This window comes from Cervus elaphus, chromosome 22 (genome assembly GCF_910594005.1).
Source record: "Cervus elaphus chromosome 22, mCerEla1.1, whole genome shotgun sequence".
Taxonomy (NCBI): domain Eukaryota; kingdom Metazoa; phylum Chordata; class Mammalia; order Artiodactyla; family Cervidae; genus Cervus; species Cervus elaphus.
The window spans coordinates 58,880,785-58,899,576 of record NC_057836.1 but is presented as its reverse complement, the minus strand read 5'-3'; the positions used below and the strand labels follow the sequence as shown (position 1 = coordinate 58,899,576).

Below are 18,792 nucleotides of genomic sequence, written 5' to 3'. Positions count from 1 at the left end.
TGGGGCTGTAAGCATCTTCTCAGAAATAAAAGTGAGACCATTTTGGGGAGAGAGCATTACCATTTTTAGACACTTCTGCTGAGGACAGAAGCTTTATGTGAGGCAACAGAATTATTTGAGGCAGTTACATGATTAGAAGACTTTTCCTATACACATCCTTCAGTGCGCTGTACCTTCCCCTTAATAGGAAAAGATCTCCTGTTGTCTCGGAAAGACCAAAGCAGGTCTTGACGGGAAGGGCTCCTTAGTGGTGAGCTCCGGGGATCTCAGATATTTTGTTCTACTGTCAGTCTGCCGAGCTAAACAGAGGATGTGGCTGGGGTAGGAGGCGGGGACTGTGCATATGTGTGTGTGTGTGTGTGTGTGTGTATGAGAGTTTTCTCATTTCCGCTTCCCCTTTCAAGCTGGCAAAAGCAGTTTCATGAAGACAGAGAGAAAGGTGCGATATGCAATATGATACCTTCTCCCTGTCCTCACCTCCGTCCCAAAACGGGGGAAGGGCAGTGCCCAGCACTGACAACTGCATTGCCTCAAACTCAGCTCCCAGCCAGTGGACAGGTGAGTACAACTTCCACCTAGTTTTAAGATTGTGCTGGCTTAGAATGGTGCCAGGAGATAGGGAACTTCCCTGGCGTCTCAGCGGTAAAGAATCCATCTGCAATAAAGGAGACCCGGGCTCAGTCCCTGGGTCAGGAAGATCCCCTGGAGTAGGAAATGACAACCCACTCCAGTATTTTTACCTGGAAAATTCCTTGAACAGAAAAGCCTGGGGGGGCTACTGTTCATGGGGTCGCAAAAGAGTCAGACGTAGCTTAGCGACTAAACAATGACAGGAGAGAGGGGGAAACAAGTCAGAGAAAAATCAGGCGGCAGAGGAAAGGGAAACATCAGGAGAAGAACTCCCACATCCCTGACTTCAACCTTAAGAAATGCATCACTGTGCCTCTTGGAACATGGTCTCTTTGCTTTTTTTTTTTTTCCTTCCTATTGTCAGAGAGGTACTCTTGGCAGGGTCATAAAACATGGGTTCCTTTGATGACCTGGTTTAGTATTTAGGAATTCTTTCTCACCTGAGAAATTCTCTCTGTGTCCTGCTGTCCTTACTTTTGCTTCATTTCAGTCTGATTCTAGCTTTAAAAAGTTCTCAAGGAGAAAATTTCTTCACTTCATCCGCTCTAGTGTTCATAACTCTGACTCTCGAGAGTACGTAGCCTAAGTCAATTTTGCTTTTTGTGGATATGACCTCTTTCTTCAAAAGCTGCAGAAGGAGATTGGTGAGGAGATAAACTATAGCAATATATGCTTGAGTGAGAGAAGAATTTATACAACTGGACAACACGGGACCAAATTTACTGGAAGGCCCAAGATCAATAACCACCTCTCAGGTTGGTGTTCAAGCCGTACACCTCAGCGATGGATTGATCAATATATTGACCCCTTAATGATCTATGTAATCCTGAGTGAGGAGGGGGTCTGCTCTTCCGATACATCTGGTCTCAGCAGTAACCAGGCTGAGCATGTCACCACCTGCATGAGTTTGGGGGAAGGTAGAGGAGTGTGCTGGGGTTTTCCCATGCCCTGCTTGCTACTGAATCCACCAGAGGGTGGAGGAGCAGAGGTGGGTCCCCAGTGCAGAACAAGGACAGGATGAAAGAGCCCCCCAGAAGGGATTTGATGAGACCATGAGGGTTTGGATGAGAGCCTCAGTGACTCCGTCTACCACAAATGGCCCTGAATAGGGAGAAAAGAGAACTTTCTCGACTTCTAGACAATACACGGTGGTACCCAGGATAGGAGATTGGCAGTTGCAGGATTTCAACTTTTTTGTCTAAGCTTGTTAATAGGCTTGAGTGATTAGACCTAAAGATCTGGTATAATTTTCCTATAACTTGAAGCATTATTATGAGGAGGGTAAGTCAGGTTTATTATCTGTCTCTACTGAGAATATCATCAGAGATAACCAGCTGAAGCTATCACAAGAGGGATAGAAAGAGGTTTTACAAATGGTTTCTTATTCACAGACACCCCAAGGAGTTTAGAAATTCTTTCCAACTGTACTAATAACTTTTTCGCATAACTCCTTTGCTCCACTGAAACTTAGATGGAGTCCAGTGATTAAACATAATGTAGTGGCCATGGAGACCCAACAGAGTCATTTTGATTCATGATTCATATTTTATTAGAAAAAGGAGAGGAAACTTATTCTCAGCCCGGATCATGATTCACACAATAAGAGAAAAAGATCCGACGTCTATCTCCACTTGATAACTGCCAAATGTTTACTGCCTAAAGGACAAGACCAAGGTTGGTATTCCAGTACCCGTGGTACTACTGTGGGTCTGGCCCATACCTGGGCCTACTGCAAAAAGCCTGAACACAGATTTTGAGAAGATGAAGAGAGGGTGTAGATATTGTGAAAGAAAAAGAAGAGTAAATGTGAGTACCTGAAGACAGAGTTTCATTACCAAGGAAACAATATTGAAGCATTAAAGATTGTAATTCACAGAACTAACTTGATGATCAAGACATCTGTTCATTCTCACTCCTGTTTCTAGACTGAACTACCTGTAAACCAGTCCAAATGAACTGACGCCACTTATTCTTGATGCCTGATGATAACCCATCCAGAGGAAAGAAATTAGTGTCTCTCAACATGAACAGCTCAAGATTCCTTTTTTCCAAATGTACAACTTTAGCAAAGAAGAGAGAAAAAGAGTCTGTAGATGGTCTTCTTTCAGGATGCATTCAACTAAGCTTATTTGTGGGTGGGGGGGAAGGGGGAAATGAAAAGAGAAGGGTAAAAGAGTTATAAAAGTGAATAGGCATTTTTCTTGGTTTTATTTATCAAATAGCATCCCTCTTTTCTCCTTGAATAGATTGAACTGCTGCCTTAGACCACAAGAAGTCTCAAATGCAAAAATCCTGCACTCAGGGTAATTTTTGTTCTGATGGTCTTCCAAACAGCAGTGACATGGGAAAGGGTTACAGATTGGGAAGGCGTTGCCTACTTGTGAAGGAACATGAGAGCCTGTGGCAGGGGTTGGGGTATGGAGAACTGCGGGCTGTCAGCCTGGCTTGAGGTGGAGTTTGTCCTATTCAAAAACTGAGAAATTGGCTGTCCTGGGATTTCCCACAATCCCTCACAACAGCGGTGATGTCTGTCTTGGCTGTGACCGAAGATAAGATGTACCCATTGTGGAAGGTCTTACAGGCCCCATCATGGAAACTCCGCTTCCTTTTTCTCTCCTCCCACGCTTGTTTTCACTCTCAGTCCAATTCACAGGCACTGCTCGGGGTGTAGGCACAATTCAGACAGAAGAGAAGAGAGGCCTGTCTGATACGTGTCCCAGGAGGAGGCCCAGAGTGCTGAAGAGAAAACCAGGGCTGGGTCTTAGAAACCAAGAGTGGAGGCGGAGGGCTGCGCAATATGAGGGAGAGGCTCACACCTGGGGCCCAGGGCTCGTGTGTGTTCCGCTGGTAACAGTCGGTGCTCTGTGTGACTCCAGATAAGCCTCTCTCTCTGTCAGTTTCCTTGACTACAAAATGAGGGATCAGGATTATATGATCTCTCTGATCCCTCTGAGTAGTAAGTAAGAACAAAGAACCTGTTTTCTGCTTATTTTTCGTCTCTTCTTAACAGCGTCGTCTTCCTTTCATCCTCTGGATTTGACACGCTCTTCTGTACCCTGTCCCCTGGAGGAGGAAATTGCAACCCGCTACAGTATTCTTGCGTGAGAACCCCATGGACAGAGGAGCCTAGCGGGCTATAGACTGTGGGGTCGCAAAGAGTCAGGAATGATTGAGCACAAACACATCTCTGCCCTACTGCCCGCTTCTTGTTCCTTCTTTCCTTATTCCTAAAAATGTCCCAACTTTAGTGAATGATTTAGACTGAGGGAAAATTAATAATAGTAATAACTATATTTATTAAGCACCTCCTTTAGACACTGGGGACTTAATATGCATTATCTGATTTTTAAATCCCAATAACCCAGCAAGTCTGGTACTCTGTCTGTTTTTTATATATGAAAAAATTTAGGCTTAGAGAGAACAAGGAATTTCACCAAGGACACATACACAGTAAGTAGACAGAACTGTGATTTCAAACAAGGCTTATTCTGACTCCACAGCACACATTCTTTCTACAGTTTTCCTTCTCAAGAGTTGACCATTCTTCCTAAACCCCTTCAAAACATCCCCATAGTAAGACATCTGTAACTGGAGCTGATATTTGGCAGGTTCAGATTGGTAGGCTATAATGGTTGTTAAAATATTAAAATATGTTCATATCAAATTTTGATAAATATTCATTGTTTCAAGCCCTCTGAGTGCCCATCACTAACTCAGCTATCCCAGGGCTTCCTACAAGACTCCCCAGATGGCACCAAAAATTCAGTGCCATGCTAGCCATAGCACTTGTGGGACCCAGTCCAAGGACTCTGACTGATGTCACCTCTGAGTTTCCTGTGCTGCTAAATGTTCTGAATGCTACAACCATCTAAAAGTCATGTGAGATTTCAGGCAAACTCTCCTCTAAAGTAGAACCTAGGGTCTTGACTGCTATTAACCAAACAAAATCACTCTTCTTTTGCTAAGATGATAACAAAGTTGAGCCGAAATTACTTTTGCTTTATCTGCCTCCTCTGTACTAGATTATCAGATGGACAGTTTATGTAGCATGATGTGGAATAGAATATTTACTAACATAGTTTCTCTTTTCTTTTATCCTAAATTGCATTTACTGCTGACATCTACATGGTGATCTTAGGTTATTCTCATATTCTATTACCAGTGCAAAGATGATACAACTAGAGTTAGATCAATGTGAGTTTAAATCTCAGTACCACAAGATCTTAAATATATGACCTTGGATCACTCACATATCACTCTGAGCTTCAGATAATAATAATTAGCTCCAAGGAGATTGTTAGTAGTTTGTGGGGAAGTTTTAGGGGTAAATATAAGGAATTCTGTACATCTCAGTTATTATGAATATCTATTGCTTTAACTTTGCCTATGTTAATATTAGGTGAATCTCAGACTATATTCCTTAGAAAAGAGATACTGGAAGTAAGTGATGATCTCAGTGTAGTAAAAATCACATACCCATTAAAAGATTTTCTCTGCTACAAAAGCTACTGCTTCTGCTGATGATTTTGATTGGGAGATATTCCTTTCAAAACTTTTAAACAACTCCCTAGTCTTAAACCACGAATGGTGATTCTTCTTGTCTAACTTCAATCCTATCTGCTGAAATTTTTTCTTTTAACTATAACATCCTCAGAACAAAGAGAATTCACTCTTTCTCTGTTTGGTTGTAGTCAGTTTCCGGAACACTCAACAGATCATGGCGAAATATTTGAGGAGCAAACCTCTAGAGAAATGTAGGGAAGGCAAAGACAAAGGACTGAAAATGGTAGCAGAAAGGGAAAGAAGACTTTGGAGTGATTTAGGCAAGTAGCAATAAAACCAGTGTGGTATTTTTGTTGTTTTGGGGAGTTGGGGGTGGGGGAAGATGATTAATGGAAATGTCAGAGAAAATTTATCAGACATCCATCCTTACAGAAGATAGATTAAATATAATATAAACCAGCATTAAGAAAGATGGTACTCTGATCCCAAAGGAACTTTTGACCAAGGAGTAAAAATTTACAATGAAAAATTCTGGAAGACAGTTTTTTTTGTGTGTGTTTTTGTTTTTGCTTTTTAGGATAGGAGGATTTGATAGTTTCAGCTTATAAATTCAGTAAGACTTGTGTGGCCCTACGTTCTAGCAACAAAGCCTTGGTGTGACTACGCCCCAAGCCTTCTTCCTCTTCATTACAAGGTAGATAAAACATATACTGATACACTAGAATTTGAGACCATGTGGAGTCCCTGTCCTAGGACACACACTAGATGAGGATAATTTTTCAGCCCCCATGCGATTCTTGCTTTTTTGCAGGTACAGTGTCTGCTGAGCCCCTTCTGTTGTGAGGTACTGTGCAATGTCCTGAGTAAGATTTAGGGGAGAGGTTCAAGCATTGGTGGATAATGACAGGAAATGTAGGCACATACATCTTGCTGAATGTGGTATAGGCCCATGTGCTGGGTGCTAGAGGTGGGCAAAAGAACAGAGATGACTTGAGGAAGCCTTCAAAGGATAGACAGCATATGGTTGGGTAGAGAGGAAGGTGGATGAAACTGTATAAACTAAGGCAAAGGATCAGAGAAGCTCAAGAAGCGCCAGGGGCCCATGAGCTCTCCTGACTGAGTCACACTCCTCTGGTCTCCTTCGTTCAGCCTCCCTCATCCAGGCTTACCACTTTCCTAGGTCACTAGGAAGTTTTAAGTCTGGAACCTCAGGAAAGCGAAAGTGTTAGACACTCAATCATGTCTGTCTCTTTGCAACCTCATGGACCGTAGCCCACCAGGCTCCTCTGTCCATGGAATTCTCCAGGCAAGAAGACTGGAATGGGCAGTCATTCCCTTCTCCAGGGGACCTTCCTGACCCAGGGATCAAACCCGAGTCCCCTGCACGGGTGGCAGATTCTTTACTGAGTCACCAGGGAAGCCCTCATAAATCAGTGTTAATTGAAAGGAACTTTGTTAAGTAGGAAGTAGCTCCCGAGGCCACTGGACCATTCTCTTACAGGAAAAACTACACAAATGCTTCTTTTGTACAGTATTATTCCTACAAATATTTCAAATTCAACTAGAATAAATTCATAAATGTTATTATTAGAGGCAAACTCTACAACATTCATTGCCACCAATTCAGCTTCCAGAGAACAAAGTCAATGCCCAAGTAGAAAATCTGATTGACTTACCGGAAGTCAGTTAACGGAACAGCAAGTTTGGAAGAATGCCCACATCTCCCAACTCCCAGTCACTGCTTGCTGCACTGTACCAAACTCCACTGTACACACACGTGTGTGTTTCTGCACGACTTGCAGAAACCTCCATACCTTCTCTCTGCTACAAGCCACCCCCATACCTCCCAAGGTACCGCCCTGACAGCTGTGTGCATGCATCCCTTGGTGCTAACACTCTCACTGTTGATGTGCTTGTCTGATAATCATCTGCCACTTCCTCCAGATTTCCACAAAGAACACTCAGTTTCTTATCTTCCAGCAGCACAGCTTCCTTCTGCTACAACTAACCAGACAATTCTATTTCTTTGTGCCTCGGAATATTGCTCTATGTTTAGTGTTCCCACACAATGCCCCGTGAACCCGTCTCTATAATCCAAGTGTGGCAGAGATTAGAGAACACCAGTTAGATTCTGTTTAGGAATCAGGGGCATAGCAGTGAACAACCCAGAGGAAAATCTCTGTCTTGGTGGAGCTTCTATTTTAATCAGAAGAGTAAATAATGAATTAGATTAACAAGTAAAATATAATGTTAGTGATAAGAACAATGAAGAAGGGAAGGAGCTGCAGGGAGGTGACTATTGCCTGGAGGCTGTGGAGGCCAGGACTGTCTTCCCAGAGAAATTGCTTGAGAGCTGAGCTTTGCAGGTTGAGTGTGTCAAAGGCTGAGGTTGGGGGAAGACAGGGGAAAAGAATGTGTGAAAAGCCTGGGGTTAAAAGAGAGATAAGCATTTTCAGGGGGCAGAGGGGAAATGAGTCTATATGAGTGTGATGTATTTTCCAAGAAGTAGGAGTGCAGGATAGATTCACATCATGGAGGATGTTGAAACCCAAGTAGAGGCCTCCATCACTCATCTCAGTTAGTGAGATTCTGACACGGTGCTTGGCTATAGCATCCTCACTGGGAAAACGAGCCCAGAGAAAGGGGGTGAGTTTGCCGAGGGGACGACAGAGGATGAGATGGTTGGATGGCATCACCGACTCAATGGACATGAGTTTGGGTAGGTTCCGAGAGTTGGTGAGCCTGGCGTGCTGCGGCTCATGGGGTCGCAAAGAGGCGGACACGACTGAGCAACTCAACTGAACTGATACTATTAGCAAGTGGCTGAATGTGGGAATCCATGTTCCTTCCTTCTTTCCCTCCTTTCTTCACTTCTTCTTCCCTCCCTTCCCAACTTCCTTCTCTCACTTCTTTCCCTCTTTCTTTCCTTCCTCTCCACCTGCCTTTCTGACTTCCTTTTAAATTCCCCTCATCCCCAAATAAGTTTTGGTGAGCTGAAGATTTCCTATGATTTAGGTGAGGTTCATTTGCTCTGGAAATTAAAGACAACAGGCAAGTCAACCTTTGATATTTTCTTCCCTGGTCTGACTGATACCAACCTATTAAATGCTTTGGATGGTGTTGCAGGACCAGGTAGATGCAGGCTAAGACAGCTTTTTTGACTCCCTCCCTAAATTCTTTACAGTGGTAGTTTCATCCTTGTTTTATCACCTCACAGCAGCTTTAGCCAAAGGACAACAAATTCTCTCTGCTACCACTCTTTGCGGCTTCACTCTGCATCACAGAGTGATGCATCTAATTTCCCCTCAAAGGCATGGCTGTGGACAAAGAGCCCAGTGTCCAGGGTTAATAATGCTGTATAGTGCCAACTGCTGTCTCTCCCTGGGGGGAAAAGTATGCCTTAGGCTGGACCTGAAGTAAAAGAATTTAGATCAGACAGCAGTAATTATATATCCTTTTCCTCTGAATATACTTTGTCTGTAACAAACAGAAGCATCCAAAACAATGTTATTGCCCTAGGAAGGCTTTCATACTTAGGATCTTCTTTTCAAAAATAGCTACTTTAGTGCCTAAATTATTGCTTCACTGATGGTTTTGTTTTTAAGAGTTTGAAAAGCAGGAGTCTCTGGAAACTGGCTCTCTTCTTGTTTTTCCCCCTTTTATTTTTCCTAACTCTAACAGATAAAGGTGTAGCTATGAGGATGGAGTGTTTATGGCAGCTCCAGGGATGAGGGCTGGTCCCACCTCCACCTGTTCACTGTGGAAGTTGTGGGTGCAGCTGGTGAAGAGGCAGGAGGACAGAGTATAAGCAAATTACAGTATATTTGCCTCAAATCTTTTAAGCTCTATTTGTACAATTCATCCCCTCTGTTTTCCTCTTCAAATAAGTGGCTCGTGCCATTGGAATGCATCACTTGGAAGAATACACAAGTGTTGATTAGGCAGTGTTAAATGAAATATTAGCACACTGATGGACTGGGGAATTAACTCAGAGCCAGGGAGAAACCCAAGATGACAAATTAGAAGGTGATGATTCTGAAGGTGGTAACTGCTAATTGATCCAGAAATTCCAGAAAAGAAACATCTACATCTGCTTCATCAGCTGTGCTAAAGCCTTTGACTGTGTGGATCACAACAAACTGGAAAATTCTTAGAGATGGGAGTACCAGAACACCTTACCTGCCTCCTGAGAAACCTGTATGCAGGTCAAGAAGCAACCATTAGAACCAGACATGGAACAACTGATTGGTTCAAAATTGGGAAAGGAATATGACAAAACTGTATATTGTCACCCTGTTTATTTAACTTATATGCAGAGTACATCATGCAAAATGCTGGACTGGATGAATCACAAGTGGGAATCAAGACTGCCAGCAGAAATATCAATAACCTCAGATATGCAGAAGATACCACTGTAATGGCAGAAAGTGAAGAAAAACTAAACAGCCTCTTGATGATGGTGAAAGAGGAGAGTGAAAAAGCTGGCTTGAAATTTAACCTTAAAAAAACTAAGATCATGGCATCTGGTCCCATCACTTCTTGGCAAATAGAAGGGGGAAAAGTGGAAGCATTGACGGATTTTATGTTTGGGAGCTCCGAAATCACTGCAGATGGTGACTGCAGCCATGAAATTAAAAGAGGCTTGCTCCTTGGAAGGAAAGCTATGACAAACCTAGATAGTATATTAAAAAGCAGAGACATGACTTTAATGCTAACAAAGGTCCATATAGTCAAAGCTATGGTTTTTCCAGGAGTCATGTATGGGTGTGAGTTGGACCATGAAGAAGGCTGTGCACCAAAGAATTGATGCTTTTGAACCATGGTGCTGGAGAAGAGCTTTGAGAGTCTCTTGGACTGCAAGGAGATCAAACCGGTCAACACTAAAGGAAATCAACCTTGAATATTCATTGAAAGAACTGATGCTGAAGTTGAAGCTCCAATACTTTGGCCACTTGATGTGAAGAGCCAACTCAATAGAAAAGACCCTGATGCTGGGAAAGGTTGAAGGCAAAAGGAGAAGAGGGTGACAGTGGATGAGATAATTGGACTGAATCACCAACTCAGTGGACATGAATTTGAGCAAACTATAGGAGACAGTGAAGGACAGGGAAGCCTGGTGTGCTACAATCCATGGGGTCACAAAGAGTTGGACACTACTTAGTGACTGAACAACAACAATAACAGTGTCTCCATGTTGCTTTTATTATGGGATTCTCCCACCCCATTTCCCCCAGAGAAATCCTATGTTAAACAGGAAACAAAACAAGCCCAGAATGGCTGTAGTTAGAATGACATCCTGGTTGTGAGACCTTTAGAAAATTGGTTTAACCTTTGAGATCTAATTTTTCCCCTTTCATATATCTTTATGAAGATGAAACAAAATGAAATTTACACATTGCAAATTTAAAGATATTTTCATTTAATGGAATATTCTGGGAGACAAAATTCTTAAGAATTAAAATGTTTTCTAATATGACATCTCACCTATCATGAGAGGCAGCCCTTTCTCATTGTCCCTTAAATCATACAATGTTTCAATTTTCCAGATTTGAAAGCCTTGCCCTGGTGTTTAGGTTGTTCAGAGCATTCCTTTTTTTTTTTTTTTTTTTTTTTAAGAACCAGACATCTCCTCCCAGCTCTTGAATAGGCCGAGGGTTATGCTCCTTTGTGCAGAGCTGGGAGAATGTGGGGGCAACCCCAGGGGTGGTGGATTCTGAACACAGGATGACGGTGTATCGCTGTGTTCCAACTCTCAGGATAGCATGCCCGTGGCCAGAGGCCCTGAAGTCTGAAGCGGCGCCATGGAGGGCTCTGTGCTGAGCCCCACGTCCTGGGAGAGACGCAGGGCCTGGCTCCGTCAGAGCCGGCACTGGCAGACCCAGGTCCTGGAGGAAGAGGCTGCAGCGGCCCTGCAGAATGTCCCAGATGCCGAGCCCTCTGGCCTGGATGACGTTTTCCAGGAAGGTAAGGAAGCCAAACAGAGAGGCACATTGTCTTGTGATAGGGAATATGTGGTAGATGCCCAGGTCTGCCGTGTGGGCAGAGGGTCCCCGGTTTCTTCCCTGATAGCTCAGTTGGTAAAGAATCAGCCCACAATTCAGGAGACCCCGGTTCGATTCCTGGGTTGGGAAGATCCCCCGGAGATGGGAGAGGCTACCTACTCCAGTATTCTTGGGCTTCCCTTGTGGCTCAGCTGGTAAAGAATCTGCCCGCAGTGCGGGAGACCTGGGTTTGATCCCTGGGTTAGGCAGATCCCTGGAGAAGGAAAAGGCTTCCCACTCCAGTGTTCTGGCCTGGAGAATTCCATGGACTGTATAGTCCATGGGGTCGGACACGACTGAGCAGCTTTCATTCTCCCTCCACGTGGCTCATTTTGGCTGGGATAAACGAGCTCAAGGGAAGACCGTAAAGACAGTAACATAAGCTGTGAACTGTGTAGGAAAGAAAGGGCCTAAGACTGAGGAAGAGGAAGGGGCACACTTCTGCATCGCCCCGCTAGCTGTGAGGACCCAGGCCGGGAGCTCTGTGAATGCTGGGGTGCTCCTCTGTGGTCCGTGTGACAAAGCCACACTCAGCCTTGGTGCCTGGACTCTGGCTGCTGCTCACTTGCTGACGTGACCTTTGGCAGGTCACTCACGCCTCTAGGACATACTAGTCTGATTGAAGTATTAGTACCTGAAATAGTAATAGTACCTTTTCCACATGCCTCTCAGAACTTCTTGGAGGTTCAAATGATGCTACAGACATGATTGAAAAATAAAAAATAAATCTTATGTAAATAAGCCTACCCTTGCTTATTTGACAGGAAACAAAAAGAACAAAAGCAAAATTATGCTGGTTTTTCTTGTTTTTTCTTTCATTTTTCTTTAAACAGAAGAATCTACCCCTGTTCCCAAACCTTGGGGTATTTTCCAAGTTTCTGGGAGAAGGAGGGCACAGAGGCCAAGAGAAAAGAGACGTCCACTGTTTTTTTACATGGGTATATCACTCTTGTACCTTAAGAGAAAATTTTATGGGAATAAAAAGTGTTCATGAGGTGGCTTGAATAAGGATAAACTTGTGGAATAGGCTGAGTTCCAGGGAGGAAGTCTGATCTCCTTTGGTCCCCACAGTGACCTGATATCTGACTTTTCTAGGAAATCCAATCAACAAGATTGAAGACTGGCTGCAAGATTGTGGGTAAGTGCCAGCAAAGTGGTGTTGAGCGTGGCTGGTGGTTGGGCGTGCTGCCGCTGGAGGACTCAGGGACAGGGGCATGAGTTTTAACTGGGCCTTGTGATTAGAAGTGAGGTTGAAATGAGTGAGAGGGTCTGTAAAGAACTGGGTGAGTGGGGGGTTAGGGCTGTGAGTCAAGTGCCTCTCTGGGCTGAGACCAAGTTAGGGCGAAGGTCTGGAAACAGACTGGATCTGGTCTAAAACCAAGAAGGACAGACACTGGCAACCACAGTGAATGACTGGGCTAAACTCCAGTCCCTGTTCCATTGCTTTTCCCTTTGGATTGGAGTCTTACACTGCGGACAGAAGAGGAGTTAAAAACCTAACTGTTCTTAAGACCAGAGTAATTCATCATTATGAATCATTATATTGCTTATTTCTACAACAGAACACAGGAAGGGCTAGGCGTTTACCCTAGTTATTCAAAGCATTGACTAAGTGGAACAGGTACTTCAAGGCAGATTGTAGTATTTCTTTTTTCCTGAGAAACTCTTAAAATTTGAGGCCCCACACCCCCAACAGGCTGTCCCATTTTAGGCTCAGTCTGCTCAGACACGGAGGGAAAGCTTTTGTGACCTGTTTAAGTGTGATCACTTGTGTGATAATGAATTCTCAGAACTTAAAAACTTCTGCCTGCTCTTTATTTCCTCTCCAGAAATGTCCCCAGCTTGATACAGCCTTTCATCTAAACTCATTTATTAACATAAAAATAGACCCATCCTGGTTTATTTAGTAGGAAATAAATAGCACTGCATAATCCAAGGTTGTTTATTTTAACTCTGCCCTGGGAGGTAAGGCCAGGAAGGATTTATTTTGGTTTTTTTGTTGTTGTTGTTGTTTATAAAACATATTGTCTTTCTTGATTGTCATAATCTGGTTCAAAATTTTTTTACTTCAAAAGTCAATTAAGGGTAATCAAAATACAGGAAATTAAAGGGATGATGTTAATGAGAATGCTTGCAGGTTTGGGTGTGTAAGAACTGCCCCAGGATTTAAAATGCTTCCCACAGTTCAATACTCCTTTGTACTCTTTGTTTATGAATTGGGTATATAGGAAGCGCAGTAACTTGGGCCTTCTATGTCAGAATAAAATGATGCTAAGGGACCTTTCAATGCAAATATGGAGAGGAGCAAGCTCTGGATCTAGTCTCTAGTCATTGATTTTATGTCCTAAGCAATAACTCATGAAAGGCCTGGGACTTGGATGAGGGATGTGAAATGTCAGACCATCATTCTCAGTGAGAAGACATCAACACATCCAGGCTTTTGTCCATACTTCTGTTGTGTATCCCACATACACATAGAAAAGCAAGGGCCAGCCTGAGCTGGTCCTCATAAGTAGACTATAGAAATGCCTGCTAGAGCACAATTAGAAAATAGAAACAAAGGATGCACACCCAGCAAATCTTGTATTACCAGATTTTGTTTTGGACAAATAAGGAATTTTATCAGTGGTATTTTAATGTAAATTTTATTGAAGTATAGTATACACATCAGTAGAATTTTTCCTTTTAATATAAATTGTTCAACTCAGTGAATGTAAATTCCAGTTGTCGGATGAGTACCTTCCCGCGACGAGTGCTGACCACGTGGAGCCTGTAGCTAACAGTGCGGTATTGGGCACTTCAAACTTTGTTTAGAGGGTAGATCAAGTGTTCTTATTTAAAAAAAAAAAAAAGTCAAAGGGAAATGAAGGGGAATTGTTGGATATGTCTGTTTCCTCGATTGGTGATGGATGGTATCACAAGTGTTTACATATGTCCACGCTTATCAAGTTACACATGTCAAATATGTGCTGTTCCTTGTATATCAATTGTACCTCAAAAAAAACCTGTTAAAATAAGAGCAATATAAATCACGTTGAAGTATAAAATATTTACTGAAAAATAAGTGAGGATTAAGTATATGGTTCAGTGAATTTTCTCAAAGGGAATAGAGTGATGAAATCTGACAAATCTAACGTGAAACATTGCCCGCACTCCAGAAGCCCCTTATGTCCCCTGCCGTTCACTGCCCTACTTCCAAGGGTAACCAGTACCCTGACTTGTAGCATCATAGATAAGTTTTGTGCTTTTTAAAGTTTATATGCATGGAATCATACCATATACACTTTTTTATACATGCTTCTTTTGTTCAGCCTTAAGTTTGTGATGTTCTTCCACGCATTTTCATCCAGCAATAGATCCTTCTTTTTAATTGTGTAGCCCTGGCTGTCTACCCATCGTGCAATTTATCCACTTTACAATAACTAGAGATTTGGGAGTCTCCTGATTCTGGGCTATTATATATATTATTTCCTTTGGTGACTATGTACAGGCATTTCCATCGATGGCATACCTAGAAATGCAACAGTAGTGTGTTTTATTGTAGTCACATTAGTAGTGGGCTTCAGTAGTTGCATTACTGTGTGCTGATGCCACAAGCATTAAATGCAACAGTAGATCCTATCATTCTAGTAGTTGACTGCATTAGCTATCATAATGTCTTTTAATAGTAGTAGGAAATATTAATTTATACTAATATTTGTGATGTTCTATGTACTAACACGTGTTTGTTGTATTATAACATATGTTTTTATGCAATTATATATTAGGAAGAAAAGTATATATTTGTAGTTCTAATTGTGTTTATTAGAATTACCCATTCTTAATTACTTTGAGTATAATTCTACATTTTATAACACACATTGATGTTTTTCTTATGAGGACAGGTAAAAATCCAGATTTTAGAAAACATTGTTGATTTTTTCACTACTTAAAGGAAAGTATCAGTAATATATAGTGGTGTATTTTGAAAAATTAAGCACAGTTTGTTCTACAGTGTCTGTAAGCCCATTTTCATTATGAAACATTTCATGAACTGATACTCTGATAGCCTGAGAGTTGCCTGGATCACTGAATAAAGGAGAAGACTTGTTTCAGAACAGCTCCAATGGCTGCTTTCCAGTCAGTTTCCCTGTTAACTCGCTTTAGCAACTCTTCTCTGTTCCAGCCTCCATTTGAGATTATATGCAAAGCATCATGTGCAACTTCGTTTTTAGAACTTTCAGGAAAGCCAACTATAAAACTTACAACACATCGATGCTCAAAGTGAACTTAGACAATGATAATATCTAGGCGTCTAAATCACCTTACTTAATATATTTGAGAACATAGCAGCAGCAAGGTGCCAGGACTAGAATCGAGGTACTCTGTTCCCCATTCAAAGCTTTTTCATAGACAACTTCATTCACTTGTTTCCGACAGTGAATTTCTTCCTTGTTTAAGTTGTTTCTCACTACCGTGCATGCTGACTTCCATCTGTTCTTGTGGAGATAGTGAATGTTTGATAAAGCACATATCTCAAAATGTAGAAATATAATCTTCAACCGAAATGCCGTTCCTACTGCTTCCTGAAAGACATGATATTCACCAAGAATGGAGCTAAGAGGAAAGAAAGGAAGGGTGGGTAGATAAGACGACCTCCTAAAAGATTTTTTTCTTAGTCTCAATATTTGCATTTGTAATGGAAAGTTTATGGTACCCAAACCCCTGCTTCTGTAAATAGATTTCTCCAGTTTTGTTTCCATGTTTTTTCTTCCTATTTCCTAGCTTCTGAAGAATTATTGCTAAGCTGACTTGGGGCACTGTGGTCAGCATGATGGCAGCCCAATTTAAAATATGGGGCCCTCTGACTGCCTCTATGGATTTGTCAGTCAAATCATCACTCTCCATTTTCTTCACCATAAAAGCGATAGAAATACTACTGACTCTCATTAGAAAATTACACAAACTTGTGGGAGATATTTGAAGAAAAGCCCCTTTGAAAATGTAGTGATTTAAACCTGTGAGTTTCTTTTTGGTTTTTAGATACTCTGAAGAAGGGTTTTTTGAGGAAGCAGGACAGTCGAACTACAATGGTAAGTAGAGGCTCTATTCTTTCTTCCCCTGTTCATCCACCTTAAACGGTGACATCACTCTGTGTGTGTGTGTGTACATGCACATGCATATGAGTGCATGAGAATGCTATCTTTTCACTGCCTGCAGAACACCTATTAATGGTCATAAGGCAATCCAGGAGGCCCAAAGGTAGTGTTGGCTGAGAGCCCACAGGCCGACTAGTCCTCAAAGGCTATCTTCTGTTGTTGGTTGCTCAGCTAATAATCACTGCTATGGACAAAGAGCTTTATAAAATGTGTGTGTCTGTGTATGTATGTTTATGAGTATGAGTGCATACCCCCATGTGCTAATTCTTTGACAAAGGACTGTGTACATGACTATGTGATTTGGGGACAGATTAATTATAGGTAATTTTATAAAACAACAAAAATTTTTACTTGATTATTTTTAATCAGAATTATGAATGTGATTTTAGTATATGTATGGCTGGAGTTGTTTTGCAGATGTGTGGATGTGTGACGTGAGTGTGTGGTTGTAGATGTGTATATAAGTGTGTAAGCATGTGTGTGAGTACAAGCCTGATTTTCTGCAGCCCTTGCCTCATTATCTGACAGGGTGCCCCAGCCATGGAACCAGCTTTGAAGATGACTTGAGCCTTGGAGCAGAGGGTAAGTGGCACAGCTCTCTGAGGTTGGGATTGAGGAAGCTGCTATCCACCGGATGAATGAAGATAGACTGGAAGGGGAGAACTGCAGAAAGAAACAGCACATCCATGGCGTCTTCTCTGCAGGGAAAGAGCAATCCCATATGATCTAATGGAAAACTCAGAAAGCATCACATGCCCAGAAATGTCTGCTCACCAGCCTATCAAGACATTTACTGGTTCATCATTGGAGCTTTCCTTTGGCCCCTAGGAAGATAATACACAAAATCACCATAAAGTTGGCTGCCCAGACATCTTTGAAATGGTTTTCTATATAGAAGCCCCAAGCAGCCTGAGCACTGGGTGTAAGAGAGAGATTACATTGGAGGAAGATAAAGGCTGAAAGGAAGGATGGAGGTACAGCAACCCACCAGTGTCTTCTGGGACCCTTAGAGACACATGTGGTGAAACAGAAATGCTAGCCTGGGGGCCTGAATGACTCTGTCCTCCTCAGGACAGAGAAACTCTTGTCTGGACACCAGGCATGGTTCAGAAGCTCAGAGGCTCGGGGCCAGTTTTTCTCTGCCGTGTTTGTCCCCCTTCCAGGTCTATGTTTGATAATCTTCATATACTTTCCTAAAGAACAGGGTTCATAGGGTTTATGGGCCTGCAGTAGTAGCAGAGAGGAGCAGAAGGGGCTGAGGTTTCAATTCAGAGAGGCAGCTCAGATGATTTTCATTTTCCCTTCTAACTGTGTCTTTCTGTTACTTGTCCAGCCACACTATTGGCCGCCAGCAGCAAACTCTACTCCAGGTAAGTGTTAGCTTCAGCCAGCCTGAGTGATGTCTCTTTCAGGAGCTACTGAATTGGGGTGGGCATCAGAGTCCAAGAGATTAAAAACAAAGAGCTGCAGTTTCATAATAGAGAGTGAAATTTCCAACCAGAAATGAGACCATAGGTTCAGTTTTTATAGTAGATGGTTCAAACATGCCCAGCAGGGAGTGACTGTGCCCACAGGGCATGTCTAGAAGCCAGAGCACAGACTGATTGCTCACAAGATCAGTGTGACTTCAGCATTGATCCCTGCAGGAGCTTCCTGGAGACATCCCGGCCCGGACAGCTACTAGATCTTGGCTGCAGTTTGGCTTCCAGCAGCGTGACTGGTGGGACCAACAAGACTAGTTCAAGGTAGGTACCAAGTTTGGCAGGGTGTAAGGTCACGGAAGATGAGAGGCAGAAGAGACTGGAACTGAGAACCATTGCCGGTTTTTTTCTGGGATATATTACTAGCGCTTCTATGCAGTCACACACTTGACAAGGGTGACAGTGTGCTTCAAGAATAGCAGGGATGCACAGATATCTACTACTCAGAGCTGGTTGCTGTGTGAAAGTACAGGTGTCTCCTCCCCTGGACTTTGTACACCAGGAAGTATAATATTGGTCCCATCACATTTCCAGGACTTATAATAAGTTCTCAGCAAACAATCAGTTGGATATCAATTTCAGCAAACTGCCAGAGATCGTGAAGGACAGGGAAACCTGGCATGCTGCAGTCCATGGGTCACAAAGAGTTGAACATGACTTAGTGACTGAACAACAACAAAACAGTCAATAAATGTATCCATTGATTGATTGATTGAGGTGATAAAATATTGATTCATTCAAGCAATTTTGTATCTCCAAATGCAGACCAGGCAATGACGGTATAGAATTTGAAAATTAAGCAGATAAAAAGTTTGCCTGCAGGAGCTCAACAATTCTATAGGGTGAAAGAAAAATACACACCAATAACTCTAAAACAAGGTGGAAAATGATGAGAATTAGTGTGCTATTATAAAAATTGTTTGGAATTTGGAGTCAAAGTTTGAATATCAAACCTGGTTCTCAGACTTATTAGCTTATTTACTATTTTTAGTGATTTGT

At 42.4% G+C, this 18,792-nt stretch overlaps 1 protein-coding gene across 2 annotated transcripts in view; it reads left to right on the top strand.

Moving 5' to 3' along the window:
* The first annotated feature begins 406 nt into the window (after positions 1-406).
* TESPA1 (thymocyte expressed, positive selection associated 1) overlaps positions 407-18,792 on the top strand; it is a 32,919-nt gene continuing 14,533 nt past the window's right edge. For both annotated transcript variants that reach the window (XM_043882326.1, XM_043882327.1), the window contains exons 1-7: positions 407-558; positions 10,890-11,097; positions 12,270-12,312; positions 16,197-16,246; positions 16,841-16,894; positions 17,646-17,682; positions 17,959-18,057. In XM_043882326.1, the coding sequence (XP_043738261.1) occupies positions 10,935-11,097; positions 12,270-12,312; positions 16,197-16,246; positions 16,841-16,894; positions 17,646-17,682; positions 17,959-18,057 (446 nt within the window). In that variant the 5' untranslated portion in view covers positions 407-558; positions 10,890-10,934. The remainder of the gene's footprint in view (positions 559-10,889; positions 11,098-12,269; positions 12,313-16,196; positions 16,247-16,840; positions 16,895-17,645; positions 17,683-17,958; positions 18,058-18,792) is intronic.